At 35.9% G+C, this 14,817-nt stretch overlaps 2 protein-coding genes across 3 annotated transcripts; one reads left to right on the top strand and one right to left on the bottom strand.

Annotated features, from left to right (window-relative positions):
* The first annotated feature begins 3,783 nt into the window (after nucleotides 1-3,783).
* On the top strand, nucleotides 3,784-9,843 carry LOC126715655 (cellulose synthase A catalytic subunit 7 [UDP-forming]). The gene is made up of 13 exons (XM_050416377.1): nucleotides 3,784-3,948; nucleotides 4,075-4,270; nucleotides 4,501-4,697; nucleotides 4,828-4,927; nucleotides 5,314-5,431; nucleotides 5,632-5,898; nucleotides 6,483-6,828; nucleotides 6,921-7,184; nucleotides 7,290-7,502; nucleotides 7,594-7,804; nucleotides 7,910-8,106; nucleotides 8,399-8,752; nucleotides 9,071-9,843. The coding sequence occupies exons 1-13, from the start codon at nucleotides 3,874-3,876 to the stop codon at nucleotides 9,650-9,652; spliced, it is 3,120 nt and encodes a 1,039-aa protein (XP_050272334.1). The 5' UTR covers nucleotides 3,784-3,873; the 3' UTR covers nucleotides 9,653-9,843.
* Nucleotides 9,844-9,863: 20 nt separating this feature from the next.
* LOC126715656 (pentatricopeptide repeat-containing protein At4g30700) lies at nucleotides 9,864-13,811 on the bottom strand. 2 transcript variants are annotated; one of them, XR_007651887.1, is made up of 3 exons: nucleotides 11,243-13,811; nucleotides 10,142-10,297; nucleotides 9,864-9,899 (listed from the first exon to the last, which is right to left on the bottom strand). XR_007651887.1 is itself a non-coding variant. In XM_050416378.1 (2 exons), the coding sequence occupies exon 1, from the start codon at nucleotides 13,636-13,638 to the stop codon at nucleotides 11,269-11,271; it is 2,370 nt and encodes a 789-aa protein (XP_050272335.1). In that variant the 5' UTR covers nucleotides 13,639-13,811; the 3' UTR covers nucleotides 10,142-10,224; nucleotides 11,243-11,268. The 2 variants fall into 2 exon arrangements, 1 of the variants encoding a protein (XP_050272335.1); XM_050416378.1 differs by lacking the exon at nucleotides 9,864-9,899 and having other exon boundaries at nucleotides 10,142-10,224.
* Nucleotides 13,812-14,817: the final 1,006 nt, after the last annotated feature.

Consider the following 14,817-nt stretch of genomic DNA (forward strand, 5'->3'; position numbering starts at 1 on the left):
TTTGGATGTCTGGCTATGTGAGGTTAATGACTAATTTTGACTTAAAATTCTAATGGGGGCTAGTTATCAACCTATTATTTTCATGTCTGTACCAGCACTTTGTCTATTCACACGGACAACTAATCTAAAGTAGTATTTTTTGTGATGAGTCTTTCAAAGTCAAGAGTAGGCCAAGTACACAAGAAGTTGTACATCACCCACTGGATATGACCTGTAGAGAATGATCCAAGGGTCTAAGTCTAACCACAAATTAAGTAAGAAAGTTAAGGCAGAATTTGGACACAAGTAAAATACCTGAAATTTTCCTATTATGGCACTTCTCTCGATTTTAAGATATAAACAATCTGCAGTGATGTTATATTTTGATAATTATTGTGGCATTGAGTTCGGCTTTCTCCTCCAGAAGTGTAAGTGTAGATTGTTGAGGAGTGAATCGGACACACGTCTTCCAATATTATCCTCTACTACAAAGTATAAGTCCATCAACGTGTTACTTTGTGTTAATAGTATTTTGGTCTTGTATTCTTCTGTCTCTGCTTATTGCTTTTATAGTTCTTTGAAGGTTATAGGTTTTTCATATCAATGAGTTGCTATAGTTTTGGTTATGATCTTATTGGGTATTGAGTTGCACCTCTTCCCCGCTTCCCTCTCTCGTCCTTCCTGATTTTTTTGTTTTGTTTTCCCTCTGGGGAAAATGGAAGGAGAGAGGAACATTTGTTAATGGATATAGTCTAGCCTGTGTTCTTCTTTAGATGCCTTGTTTCACTCTGATGGTATTACTGCATATAAGATGCTATGAACAGTTATCAGTTCTGCACTTGGCTACCCAGCGTTTATTGTGGGCACTAGTGGAACTATCTCATATCCCAAGCCATATGGTAGCATCAATTCATCATCAACTTGTTTTGACATGAATGGTAGAATATCAGACCTGACTTGTTTGTTAAATGGATGATCATTCTTTTGAGTAAACGCAGCAATCACTCCCATTCTCTATAGTGCCTATGGGATATGGCATCCTCTCTTGATTGGATTGAATTAGCTTCTTTACCTAATTCCAGGAAAGACATATTTTTCAACAGGTATATGCCGTTAAAATTCGTCCATTCCAATTCCCTAGAAAATGCAAGGCCAACTCTGTTTGCACGTGCATGTCCTAGGCTCTAAGCTTTAAGTTTATATATGAAGTAATGCACGTATATATGTACGAGTAGGAGAGGCTTGTCTTTCTTAGATAGAGAGACTTTAACTCGCATACCTAACGATGTGACTTGGCTTCATTTCTAAGTTCTTACATCCCAAGCATGGTAGTATCTCACATTCTTCTCGTGTGTACACAGTAGGCTCATGAAGTTTTGAAAGCAAGGAACCTATACTATTTTTTAAGTACTTTTAGCTGGCAGATGGTAAAGTGTCTACTATTTAAACGGTGCAATCCGATGGGACCTATGCTAGGTGGAACAAAAATTGGAATTGTTAATTCCTGGAAAACGTTTTAATTTCTAAATATTTATATCCAATTACGTTATCCTAAAACAATTAAAATTTGGTTGGCAGTTTAAGGTGTCATAATTAAGGTAAGAAACGACCATTCAAAATCCAATGATCTTCTCGTCAGCCATCCCAAAAATAAGAAAATTGAATAAATTTTTACGAGAATGCAATATGTAAATGATTGTAATAAAAATCTGTCACCTGTTAGAGTGTAGAGCATAAGCATAAGATACAATGATATATCATAAGGTGTGGGATGTGACCTCAGCAGAATTAACCTCGGTCCAAGGAAGAGTCATTGCTGTTTGAGCGATTGAAATTGTGGTTACACACTGTTTTCAATTGATGTGAAACCAACAAAAATCTCGTTATCTTGAAAACAACTAGAGAAAATTTTTGAAAGAAATTTAATAATTTGTCCTTAGAACATAAAGAATTACAGTAATGATGAGAAATTTAAAATTTATTAGTTTCAATTATTTGGATTTTATGCAGCACTTAGCCCCTCCCCGTGTTGTGGTCAACTAGCTTCTGGGAGTATAGAGTATAGACTGTATAGTCTTTAAATTAAAATAACTGGCTGTCAAAGATAATTAAACTGATCAGCTTGTGGTAACTCAGATTCATATTGGTTTGCAGTTTCAATTAATTACTCATCAGAAGAGAGATTTTTTTTCTTTCTTAATTTTTTTTTTTTGGAGTTGATTTATTTATATATATATATATATATATATATATATGTCTGTGTGTGTGTTGATAATTCCATAGTTGGGAGGGGGAATTTGAATCTGAGACAATCTTGGTTATAAATATATAATAAAAAGTGTTAGTTGAGTTATATGTTTCTTTGCATTGAAACCAGCTTGGGTCTAGTGTTCTTGTATATTGAATCCGTTGAGATTTGGATATGTATCAAATAATTGTTATTTGTCCACATCTCAATGGATTCAGTGCACATAAGTACATAACCCAATCTTGGTTGACAGTATTTGAAGTTGTTATTTAAAACCCAACCCTTGCCTGTTGGCATTTGAAGTTGATATTTAAAATACAATAGTGTAGGATTTCATGGAATGTTTTCTCGAAAGATTTGGAAAAAAAAAATTTCTTTATGTTTCTTTGGAGGTCTATTTGGGCCAAGCAACTTGAGATAATTTTGTTCCTTTTTTTTACCTTCCTTCTTAGGTATACTCAGCACAGATATAGTTTTTATTTTATTTTTGACTACAAAATACTTTATCATTGAATTTTTGAATGTTGGCATCCTAATTAATTATATTATTTGTACAAAAAATTTAGCATTCATAACAAAATTTGCAATTTCATCCATCCAAATTCTCCACTTTTATTTATTTTTATTTTTATTTTTTGTTAGATGTATGATGACATTGAGTTACGATAAGGTCGGAGATACCACGTTTTCTATTTCTTTGATAACATATATTATATTGTTATTTTAAATAATTAAAGTCTTCAAACTACTCATGCACCCTTGCTCAATGGAGTTATCCACCCTTGTATCATAGATTCCTCGATTAAATTTCAATCATGTGATATTGTATTAATTAATAGGCCACATGATTGAATTTAATTATCTTTAAAATATATATATATATATATATATATTTGGTATTGATCAATACAATTATATAATTGAATTCAATTGAAAAACCTAAAGTACAGTACTTAAAGAAGTGTACCTAGAATTTATTCATATGAACTAGTTTTTGGTCATAAGCAAAAATAATATTTATTTTTAAACTTTAAAGGAGGAGATGAAAATGAGGAGAGAAAAAAAATTAGAAAGATGATTAAAAAAATTATTTTCGCTTTGGATTATGAAAGTATTATACTAATAAGTAATAACATTCTAAAGTTCATTTATTGATTTAAAGAGATAATTGTTGATTAAGGATTGTTTTAGAAATATTTGATAATAGAGTTGATTATTTGAAAACTATCCAGAAAATACTCTTAATTAAGAAACATTAAAAAAAAAATTAACAGTAAAAAGAAAAGAAATTAATGAGAGTTTTATTTCAACGTAGAAATTTGTTATTGGTTTTTTTTTTTTTTTTTTTTTTTTTTAAAAGAGAATTTAATATAAACAAAATGAACAACTAAGTGGTCGTTGGAGAAAATAAAAAAAATGGAAAAATAAGAAAAGCCTGGAGGGAAGGCTTGGATGGTAGTTGAAAAATAGAGGAAGCTTAACTTCAAGGCAATGGAGACCCTGCAACCAACAACACATTAGGTGAGAAGGAACATAAGCCCTTATGACCTACCTTCTTCGTTCATAATATAGAAAGGAGCACCCTCACCATCTCACCCTCACCTCTCTCTCATTCTCACTTTTCTCACACTACTGCACACCCCATCATGGAAGCCAGTGCCGGTCTAGTCGCCGGGTCTCACAACCGCAATGAGCTTGTTGTCATTCATGGCCATGAAGAGGTACACCATGATACAAGAATAGCCAAACAAGAAACTAAAACCAAGTTACAGTTTGTGTATAAGAATTTATGTATGTATGTTTGTGTTAGGCTAATATACATGTTTGTATTTTTGGTTTTGGTGCAGCACAAGCCTTTGAGGAACTTGGATGGCCAGTTCTGTGAGATTTGTGGAGACCAAGTGGGACTAACAGTGGATGGAGATTTGTTTGTAGCCTGTAATGAGTGTGGTTTTCCTGTTTGCCGACCTTGCTATGAGTATGAGAGAAGAGAAGGAAGCCAACTTTGCCCTCAGTGCAAAACCAGATACAAGCGTCTCAAAGGTAATCAATAAAACACAAAAAAACATGCGTATCTTTGACGGGATAGATTTGGAGTTACACCTAGTATAACCCTTTATGATATTACATCATTTTATAACTTTTTATTAGGATATAGTTTTGAAAACTCTATTATTAAATTAAACATTTTCTTTGTTTTTTGATTCATAAACTCATGATTTACAATGAATGGCAAAGAAGTACACTCATTTTCTTTGGTAAATATTGTGAAGGGAGCCCAAGGGTGGAGGGAGATGAAGATGAAGAGGATGTGGATGATATTGAGCATGAATTCAACATGGATGATGAGAGGAACAAACTTAAATATCAGGCAGAAGCGATGCTTCATGGAAAGATGAGCTATGGAAGAGGTCCTGAAGACGAAGAAAACTCCCAATTCCCACCAGTTATCTCTGGTAGATCTCGACCGGTAAGGGCATTGAAAAAGCTCATGTTTATAGTTAAACTACTTCATATATATGAATTTTAGATTGTTGCTAGCTCTTTAGCATTAAAACAGTTCCTCAAGTAAAACAATATATTTGCATGTGTGCATGCAGGTGAGTGGTGAATTTCCAATATCATCTCATTCTCATGGAGACCAGATGCTATCTTCTTCATTGCATAAACGGGTGCATCCCTATCCAGTTTCTGAACCAGGTTTGTATAATTATACATAATTTTAAATGAAAATACATTTTTAATAATTAATATGAATTATGAAACTATCCATTTCAAATGAAGAGATAATTTTTCATGCAACTCCCTCTATTTAGTATATATTTACAAAATATAGTATAGAGATTTATTTATATACTTTCTTTTAGCAAAACCAATTGGTTTGACCTGCACCACAGTTTTCTATTCAAGTTTCTGAGGTCTAAGCTTCAGAAAAATTTATACTAATAATTATCCTCCATTTCAGTTTCTGAATTTTACTATCTACAAACAGAAAATATTTTCAATTTTTTTTTTAATACTAATTTATGTAACACAATTGATGAAATATGGTTCCTTATGATACCTATCTTGCTTGCACAACGCAGGAAGTGCAAGGTGGGATGAAAAGAAAGAGGAAGGTTGGAAGGAGAGGATGGATGACTGGAAATTGCAGCAAGGCAACCTGGGGCCTGAACAGGATGACCAAGACGTTGACTTGGCCATGTGTGTAGTAAAATCTTTCAACTTCATTTAGGACTTTTAATTAATTGCTCGTACAATTCATTGCCAAAGTTTGGAAGATCATTTTTCACTATGGCGTATCCCAACTTAACATTTAATAATAGGTTGATCTGTTAAGGGTCTATAGCCGACTTCAAAATTTGGGATTAAGACTCTATTGTTGTTGTTGTTAATCTATGCAGGTTAGATGAAGCTAGGCAACCACTTTCGAGAAAAGTACCAATTGCATCTAGCAAAATCAATCCTTATCGGATGGTGATTGTTGCTCGGCTTGTTATTTTGTGCTTCTTCCTCCGATATAGAGTCATGAACCCAGTGCAGGATGCGTTTGGGCTCTGGTTAACATCTGTTACATGTGAAATTTGGTTTGCAATTTCATGGATCCTTGATCAGTTCCCTAAATGGTTCCCAATTGATCGTGAGACCTATCTTGATCGTCTTTCACTCAGGTACATCAATATACTTGCAACTTGAGCACCTTTTTTCACATTTGGGTATTGTGTTTTGGAAATAGTAGAATTAGAAACAATGAATTTATAGTTAAACATGTTTTGAGTATTCTCTAGAGATAAAAAATTTCACTACTGTGAAGGTAACAAGTTGTTGCGTCTGTGCATTTCTCATATCAGTGTCCAAGTATTCTATAAACTGGTAAGCCCTGTTATTGAAGAAAGAGTTGGTGATATTTATTAAAAAGGGTAAGGGCAGAAAAAGATAAAAAACGCAAAAGATTATGGAATTTGACAAAGAACTATTGAAGTGTTGGAACAATTGTTAAATACTTAAATGATTAAATTCACTATTCTTATTAGTTTTTGATTTTTGATTTTAGGATAAGTAATAATTTACTATAATATCAAAACATGTACTCAAAAGTTGAAAATCGTACCTAATAAAAGCATATCGTTCTTTTGGGCTTAGGAATTAAATTTTACAACTTCCAAGAGCTTCAAGACAAAAATTCGGCAGCCAAATGTCTCTGAGAATTTTTATTCCAAGATTCAATGATGACAATTATAAATTTGTAATGCAGGTATGAGCGGGAGGGCGAACCAAATCAGCTGTCTCCAGTAGATATCTTTGTCAGTACTGTGGATCCCATGAAGGAACCTCCTCTTGTTACAGCGAATACAATTCTTTCGATCTTGGCCATGGACTACCCAGTTGATAAGATCTCATGTTACATTTCTGATGATGGTGCTTCCATGCTCACATTTGAAGCATTGTCTGAAACTGCAGAGTTTGCAAGGAAATGGGTACCTTTCTGTAAGAAATTTGCCATAGAGCCTCGAGCCCCTGAGATGTACTTCAGTGAGAAGATTGATTATCTCAAGGACAAAGTCCAACCTACTTTTGTTAAGGAACGTCGAGCTATGAAGGTTTGTACTAAAACCATTAATGCCATTCATTCTGTAGTACTTAAAATATGTTTAATAAACATGTTTTATCAATGTTTTTGGTGTTTTGACAGAGAGAATATGAAGAATTCAAAGTTAGAGTAAATGCACTTGTGGCCAAAGCCTTGAAGGTTCCTCCAGAAGGGTGGATTATGCAAGATGGGACGCCATGGCCAGGAAACAATACTAAGGATCACCCTGGTATGATTCAGGTCTTCCTTGGTCACAGTGGAGGCCATGATACTGAAGGAAATGAGCTTCCTCGTCTTGTCTATGTTTCCCGTGAGAAAAGACCTGGTTTTCAACATCACAAGAAAGCTGGTGCCATGAATGCCCTGGTAAAGATTTCCAAGCACTTACTGCCTTCTATTTAATCAAAACGTCACCTTTATAAACTTCATATTTTTATCATACCTTCTATTAATACTTTTGAGAATTTTCAGGTTCGCGTCTCTGCGGTGCTTACCAATGCTCCTTTCATGCTGAACTTGGATTGTGATCACTACATTAACAACAGCAAAGCTGCGCGGGAGGCCATGTGTTTCTTGATGGACCCCCAGGTAGGAAAGAAGGTTTGCTATGTCCAATTCCCTCAAAGATTTGATGGCATTGATAGGAATGATCGTTACGCCAACAGAAACACGGTCTTCTTTGATGTAAGTCACCGAAAAAAGCTCACTGTTAAAATGATATTTATTTCTTAAATAAGAGATAAAATATAATGTTCCTTCTCCTTTGCTAATGCAGATTAACATGAAAGGTCTAGATGGACTTCAAGGTCCTGTATATGTCGGTACAGGATGTGTTTTCAGAAGGCAAGCTTTATATGGCTATAACCCTCCAAAAGGTCCTAAGCGCCCAAAGATGGTAAGCTGTGACTGCTGCCCATGTTTTGGACGCCGCAAGAAGCAAAAACTTGCGAAGCTTGGAGCAACTGAAGAGGGCGTAAACCTACAAGGTTTTAGAGATCTTTACCTTGTTAATTATACTTATAACATGAATTCTGTCCTTTAGTACATATACACACCTTTTATTCAACTAACTTCTAATCATATTCAAGCAGGAATGGATGATGACAAGGAGCTAATGATGTCCCAGATGAATTTTGAAAAGAAGTTTGGGCAGTCCGCAATTTTTGTGACTTCAACCTTGATGGAACAGGGTGGTGTGCCTCCTTCCTCAAGTCCAGCTGCCCTGCTCAAAGAAGCCATTCATGTTATTAGTTGTGGATATGAAGACAAAACTGAATGGGGTCTTGAGGTATAATGTCAGCAACTCTATTCTTTGTGCCTAAAGATATAATCAGATTTTCTCAAATATCTCAACTATTATTTCTTAATTCACAATGGAATGCAACCCATCTTTTGAACTATTCCTGAAAAGAATTTCATTACCTAATCATACAAACATTTGCTTCCCTCAGAATACGTGATAACATGAACTTTTTATTTTCTTATATGAAATCAATGATTATACATTCACACTGCATTTTACAAATGACCTTCCAATATGGAAATTTTCAACTGAAAATTTGTCACCTTTTCATGTGCAGCTTGGTTGGATCTACGGATCTATCACAGAGGATATTCTCACAGGTTTCAAAATGCATTGCCGTGGTTGGAGGTCCATATACTGTATGCCACGTAGACCAGCATTTAAGGGTACAGCTCCCATCAACCTGTCAGATAGGCTTAACCAGGTGCTTCGGTGGGCCCTTGGTTCCATTGAGATCTTTTTCAGTCGCCACTGTCCTTGTTGGTATGGCCACAAGGAAAAGAAGCTCAAGTGGCTAGAGAGATTTGCCTATGCCAACACAACTATCTATCCCTTCACCTCGTTACCTCTCCTCGCCTATTGTACCCTTCCTGCCATCTGCTTGCTCACCGACAAATTCATCATGCCACCGGTAATAATATAATCAATAGCCTTTATATGGAAATATAGGAGATGATTAATTAAAACATATTTGACATGACGATAAGGAAATCATTCTATTTAATTGCATTTAAAGTCACAGAACATTACATGAATTGCAATAATCTCTTATAAGAGTTGAGTTCCATACACCCTAAGCATGCAATACATACAAAGAAACTAATTCATTCCTAACTAGATGGAAAATTTTGAAGCATGGAAAATCTGAGTTCATGCATCACCCAGAATGCCTTCCAACTGTTTTTGTTTGTCTACTAATAGAACTATTCTTGATTTCATCATGATCCAGATAAGCACTTTTGCAAGTCTCTACTTCATTGCCCTGTTCATTTCGATCTATGCCACGGGTATTCTTGAGCTCAGATGGAGTGGAGTTAGCATTGAAGAATGGTGGAGAAATGAGCAATTCTGGGTCATTGGTGGTATATCGGCACATCTCTTTGCTGTTGTGCAAGGTCTGCTGAAGGTTTTGGCTGGAATTGACACCAACTTCACTGTCACAGCCAAGTCAGCAGACGATGAAGACTTTGGAGAGTTATATGCCTTTAAATGGACAACCCTTTTAATCCCTCCAACCACAGTCTTAATCATCAACCTTGTTGGAGTTGTTGCTGGGATCTCAGATGCCATAAACAATGGATACCAATCATGGGGACCTCTATTTGGGAAGCTTTTCTTTGCCTTCTGGGTGATTGTCCATCTCTACCCATTCCTTAAAGGTCTGATGGGGAGGCAGAACCGGACACCAACAATCGTTGTCATATGGTCAATCCTTTTGGCTTCTATCTTCTCCCTGCTTTGGGTCCGAATTGATCCATTTGTGTTAAAAACCAAGGGACCTGACACTAAGAATTGTGGAATTAATTGCTAGAGTATGTGTTTTCCCTCTTGTCCTCTTTGCTCTCCGCATCTATGGAAGATACATATACATTCTTGTTATCATGAGGTGTAAGAACCAACAAAGGGGAAATGCACAAGAATGAATAAAGAAAGAGTGAAATTTTGTGTGTAGCAAATGCAATGTAAACAGTTTTGTAATTGAATTGAAACAAATGTTGCTTATGATTCTTTTGATCTACCTGCTGAAACATTTGCACATCAATACACAGTTTATGCACCTGAAACTTATCTCATAAAACCAAACACAAGTACAGAAACAGGAAAATTATAATAGTTACAGTCAATAAGGCTAAGAGAAAGAACAAAAAAAGAAAAGAAAAGAAAGAGCAGATAAATATGGCAAAGAATAGAAAAAAGGATAGAAAGAGCAACATGCTAAAACCTTCCCAGCTCATTTTCAAAGAAAAAGTTTTTAGAAATTCATCATGTCAAATTGAGTGAAGTTTAAAGTGACATGTACCTCCTATAATTTGCTTTCTTTGCTTCCCAAAGAACAAACTGTTCCATCTTCATTGCCCTCAGATGCAATGCTAACCTCCTTCACTATTATCAACAAAAATGTCCAAAAAGGATATCATCATCTGCCCAATGATTTCTGATGACTCTTGTTCTAAATCTATTTATTAAAAAAAAAAACAAAACAAAAAAAAACTATCTGGTTAGAAAGGAAAAGAACGATAGAAGATTTACTAGGTCACCATCTAAGGGAAAAGTGAAGAAGATTAAGGGCAACAGACAATGTTCCTATGTCCTTGAGAAAATACAACATGCAAATCTAAAGAATACTTTGCACAATGGTTTGACATGTTTTTTACTATCTAATCTGGCCAATTATGCCTTTGTGCAAGATATTAAGAGGATTTAACCTATTTCAATTTGAAAGGTTAAAAAAGAGAATGTAGCTTAAGATTCATATTGAACAGTCAGCAGAGTCCAAATATAAGGATTAAAAAAAAATAAAAATAAAAAAGCTGAAAAGACCTTGCCGAGTATGTCAAAATTTGAAAGATAATTGAACATAAAGAGAAGATGAGAAAGGAAAAATTAAAGGGATTAACAAGTTTCGGTCACTGAGACCTATGTCCACAACATCAAAAGCCAAAGGGGTGCATCTTTCATTCACTTGATTGATAATACATTACAATGGAACCTCATATTTCTAATGAGATTTATAGAATTTAAAAATAAGTCAATTATCAATTTATTACTTTGATTGATTGCTCCAATCCCGCGATTTACTCCAAGCAATCAATTCCTTGATTTCTTCTTCAAGATGTGAAAAGTGAATGACACTTTCTAACAGAGTATAATTAAGTCAAAGAGTTGGCCTGAGTAACATTGGACTTCATTATGTTTTGCTGTAAGACAATTACACAGACGTATAACTTATATGCTTTTGAGTATCCTAGATAACAAATGGGTGTGAAATGCCATTGGTGATGCAGCTTAGTACGGTGGGTCCAGTTTCATTTTTTGAAAGAGTATGAAACTCTTCCACACACACACACACACAAAAGATTATGAAACTGGACAGTTAGATGCTTGTTCCACACCTACATACCTTGGCTGGTGTAGAAAACAAAAAATTCACCAATAGTCTCCACAAGAACAGACACCATCCTTAAAATGATGAAATCTATTAGCATCTCTAACCACAATAACTCTCTCCGTAATCTTGGATATAAATTTAGTTGCATTATGGCAATCTAAACAAACCCTGAGATTCTTAATGATTCGGATTTCAGTTCCAGGTTCAGTAGCAATGAGGCCAAAACAAATGGCCAACTTCTCACTGTGAACCTTGACCGCTAACTCCTTCTCTTCCTCCTCTACGTCATGCAAAGCAATGACAGTCTCTGATTGAAATCCAGCCTCCCTCATCTTTCCAGTCAACTTCTCTAGCATTTTGTAGATTGCTGTTGCTTGAGGATGGGACCAATCACCAGATGTAAAGACATGTGGCGTCTCACCAACCTCAATTAGAGTGCACCCAGGAGTCTTTGACAGCTTTCTTTTCTTGACAACTTGTCGTACTGAAGCAGCCTTAAGAAAATTCCTATCAGCTGAGTAAATATTTGAGAGTAAGACATGGTATCCAACATTTTCTGGGTCCAGTTCAAATAGCCTTTCAGAAGCCACACGGGCCAGGTTTGTGTCTTTGTGAATCATGCAAGCACCAAGTAATGCACCCCATACAGCAGGACCTGGCTCACCTGGCATTTTCTCTATAAATTTCAAGGCCTCATTTAGTTTTCCTGCTCGGCCAAGGATGTCAACCATGCAGGCATAATGCTCAGGTAATGGCTGAAACCCATAATCATGGACCATAGAATGGAAAATTTCATTTCCTTTCCTCACCAAACCAGCATGACTACAAGCATACAAGACAGAAAGAAAAGTAACGTTGGATGGCGGAAGCCCAGAATGCAACATCTCATTAAAAAGCTTTAGTGCTTCATTCCCATGTCCATGGAGGCCATAAGCCGAAATCATGGCATTCCAAGTGACTACATTTTTATCCGTCATCAAGTCAAATAATTGCCGAGCCTCCACAATACTCCCACACTTTGCATACATGTCAATTAGAGCAGTTGAGACATATATATTAGACTCAAGATTCTCACTCTTAATCAAGCCATGAACCCATTTTCCAAGACTTAAAGCCCCAAGCTGGGCACAAGCCGAAAGAATACTTGTAATTGTGACAGGATTTGGATGGACTTCAAACATCATTTCCCGGAAAAGAGAAATTGCCATCTCTGTAAACCCATTTTGAGTATAACCAGATATCATAGCATTCCAAGATGCCAAACTTTTCTCTGGAGTTTCATCAAAAAGCAGCCGTGCTGATTCAATTTCATTTAGTCTACTATAAACTGTAGTTAATGCAGTTGAAACAGAAGCATGTGAAACACCACCACATTTCACACAGAAACCATGAATACAGCAAGAGAGCTGCAGATGCCCGAATGGCGAAAAGACAGGAATCAACCCTACCAATGTGCTTGAATTGACTTTCTGCCCAGAAGCAAGCAGTTCACCAAATAGCCTCACTGAAGACTCAGTCTCACCATTGCAAGTATACCCAGAAATCATTGCATTACAAGCTATCAAATCCGGCCAATCAATCTGCCTAAACAACCATCTTGCCGTGTTAATCTCCCCACATTTTGAATACAAAGAAACCAAACCCGTTGTTACATACTCATCACAATCATATCCAAGTTTCAAAGCCAAGCACTGAATCCCCATTCCCACTCCCAAATCCTGCAACTCTGCTGCAGCCGGAAGCACAGTTGCCAAAGTTGTAGAATCAAACTTCACCCCACCTTTAACCATATCCTGAAAAACCTCTATAGAATCACCAAAACAACAGTTCCTCACCAACCCGGAAACCATAGTATTCCACAAAACCGTGTCTCTCTCAGGCATTAAATCAAACACCTTCCTCGCCATCTCAATACGTGAAAACTTGAAGTATAAATCAACCACCGCGGACCCAACAAACAAACTGAATCCAAACCCATCAACAACCGCATTAGCGTGCAACAAAAGACCAAACTTTTCCGACTCAAAACCCGAGGCTGCCGATATAGCAAATGCGTAAGTAAAGTTATCAGGCTTAAGATTAGTCCTTGTTCTCAAATGGGTGTATAGTGAAACAGCAGAGGAAGGTGAGTGATTGGTGGAGAACCCTTTGATGAGGACATTGAAGAGGAAAAGGTCGGGTTTTGGGGTGGAGAGGAAGAGTACACGTGCATGGTGAATGGCTTTGAAGTCAGAGAGTTTGTGAGTGAGTTTTGTGAGGGTGGAGAGGTCGTGGTGAAGGCCATGGAGGATGATTTGGGCGTGGGTTTGGTAGAGTTGGGAGAGAGTTGTGGCCTTGTTCAAGAGGTCTAGGAAGAAGTTGCGGCCTCTTGGTGTGTAACAAGCTGTGCCTATGTTTGTACAAATCATTATCTACTTGTGGGCTCTGCTAAACGTTTGATAGTTTTTGAGTTGTGATGGTTTTGGTCTTTTTTTTGTTTCTTCATATATTAATGGAAGTGTGTCTACAAAATTGGGCGGGAAACTCACCCTTTCTCTTCTTTTTGTTTGTTCTTTTTCTTTTCTTCAAAGAGAGAAACTTACATTTATTAAACTTACATTTATTAAACCCAGAATAAGATTACAATAAACATGAGGTTCCAAGGCATTATTCATTTCACCTGCCCTGGTATGTGTCTTTTTTTTTTTTTTTTTTTTTTTTTTTTTTCGGGTGGGTGATAGTTATACATAGTGAATTACATTTATTAAACCCAGAATAAGATTACAATAAACATGAGGTTCCAAGGCATTATTCATTTCACCTGCCCTGGTATGTGCCTTTTTTTTTTTTTTTTTTTTTTTTTTTTTTTTTTTTCGGGTGGGTGATAGTTATACATAGTGAATATGAGACACAAAGCTGAAATTGTGTCTTGAAAACTCGATTTCAGACTTTAGAATTATGAAATCTGTTTCACAAATGAAGTGTGTATGATAATGTATAATTCAGCGTGTACAACAATAATTAGTAATTTGGTTAGGATAAAGGTGGCAAAAAAAAGAAGAAAAGTATTAAATATATCCATTTATTTATACCAAAGAGGCTAATTTTGCTGTCCAAAATATTGCAAGATGGACCATTTTGTGTAATGGTGTAGGAACGAGTCCCATCTAAAGATAACTGGAAAATAAAGAAATAGGGCATGGTCATCTAAAGATATCTAGAAAATAGAAGAAAGAGGCCATGATTCATTTATGACTTCGATATAATATGGCTTGGCTAGGATAGTGATATCCTCGTATGAGGAAATTTTTATTTTATATTACACAGACATACACCATCCCACTCAAGAAGGGGTAAATCTTATAAATGTGAGATCCACCTTTAAGTGAGTTGGGTGTTATATATATATATATATATATATATATATATATATCCCCATATGATAGTTCAAATCTCTCCTCCCTATTTGTAATAATTGAATTTTATATATATAATTTCCTCTATTTTACATGGGGAGATCCTAAGAATTACCACTTCTTAGCTTAAAAAGATTAGGTAATTAGCAAGGGTGAATTTGAAATTTCCAGTTGTAGCCCATTGAGGTCTGA

The sequence above is a fragment of the Quercus robur genome, chromosome 2, assembly GCF_932294415.1.
Source record: "Quercus robur chromosome 2, dhQueRobu3.1, whole genome shotgun sequence".
Lineage (NCBI taxonomy): Eukaryota > Viridiplantae > Streptophyta > Magnoliopsida > Fagales > Fagaceae > Quercus > Quercus robur.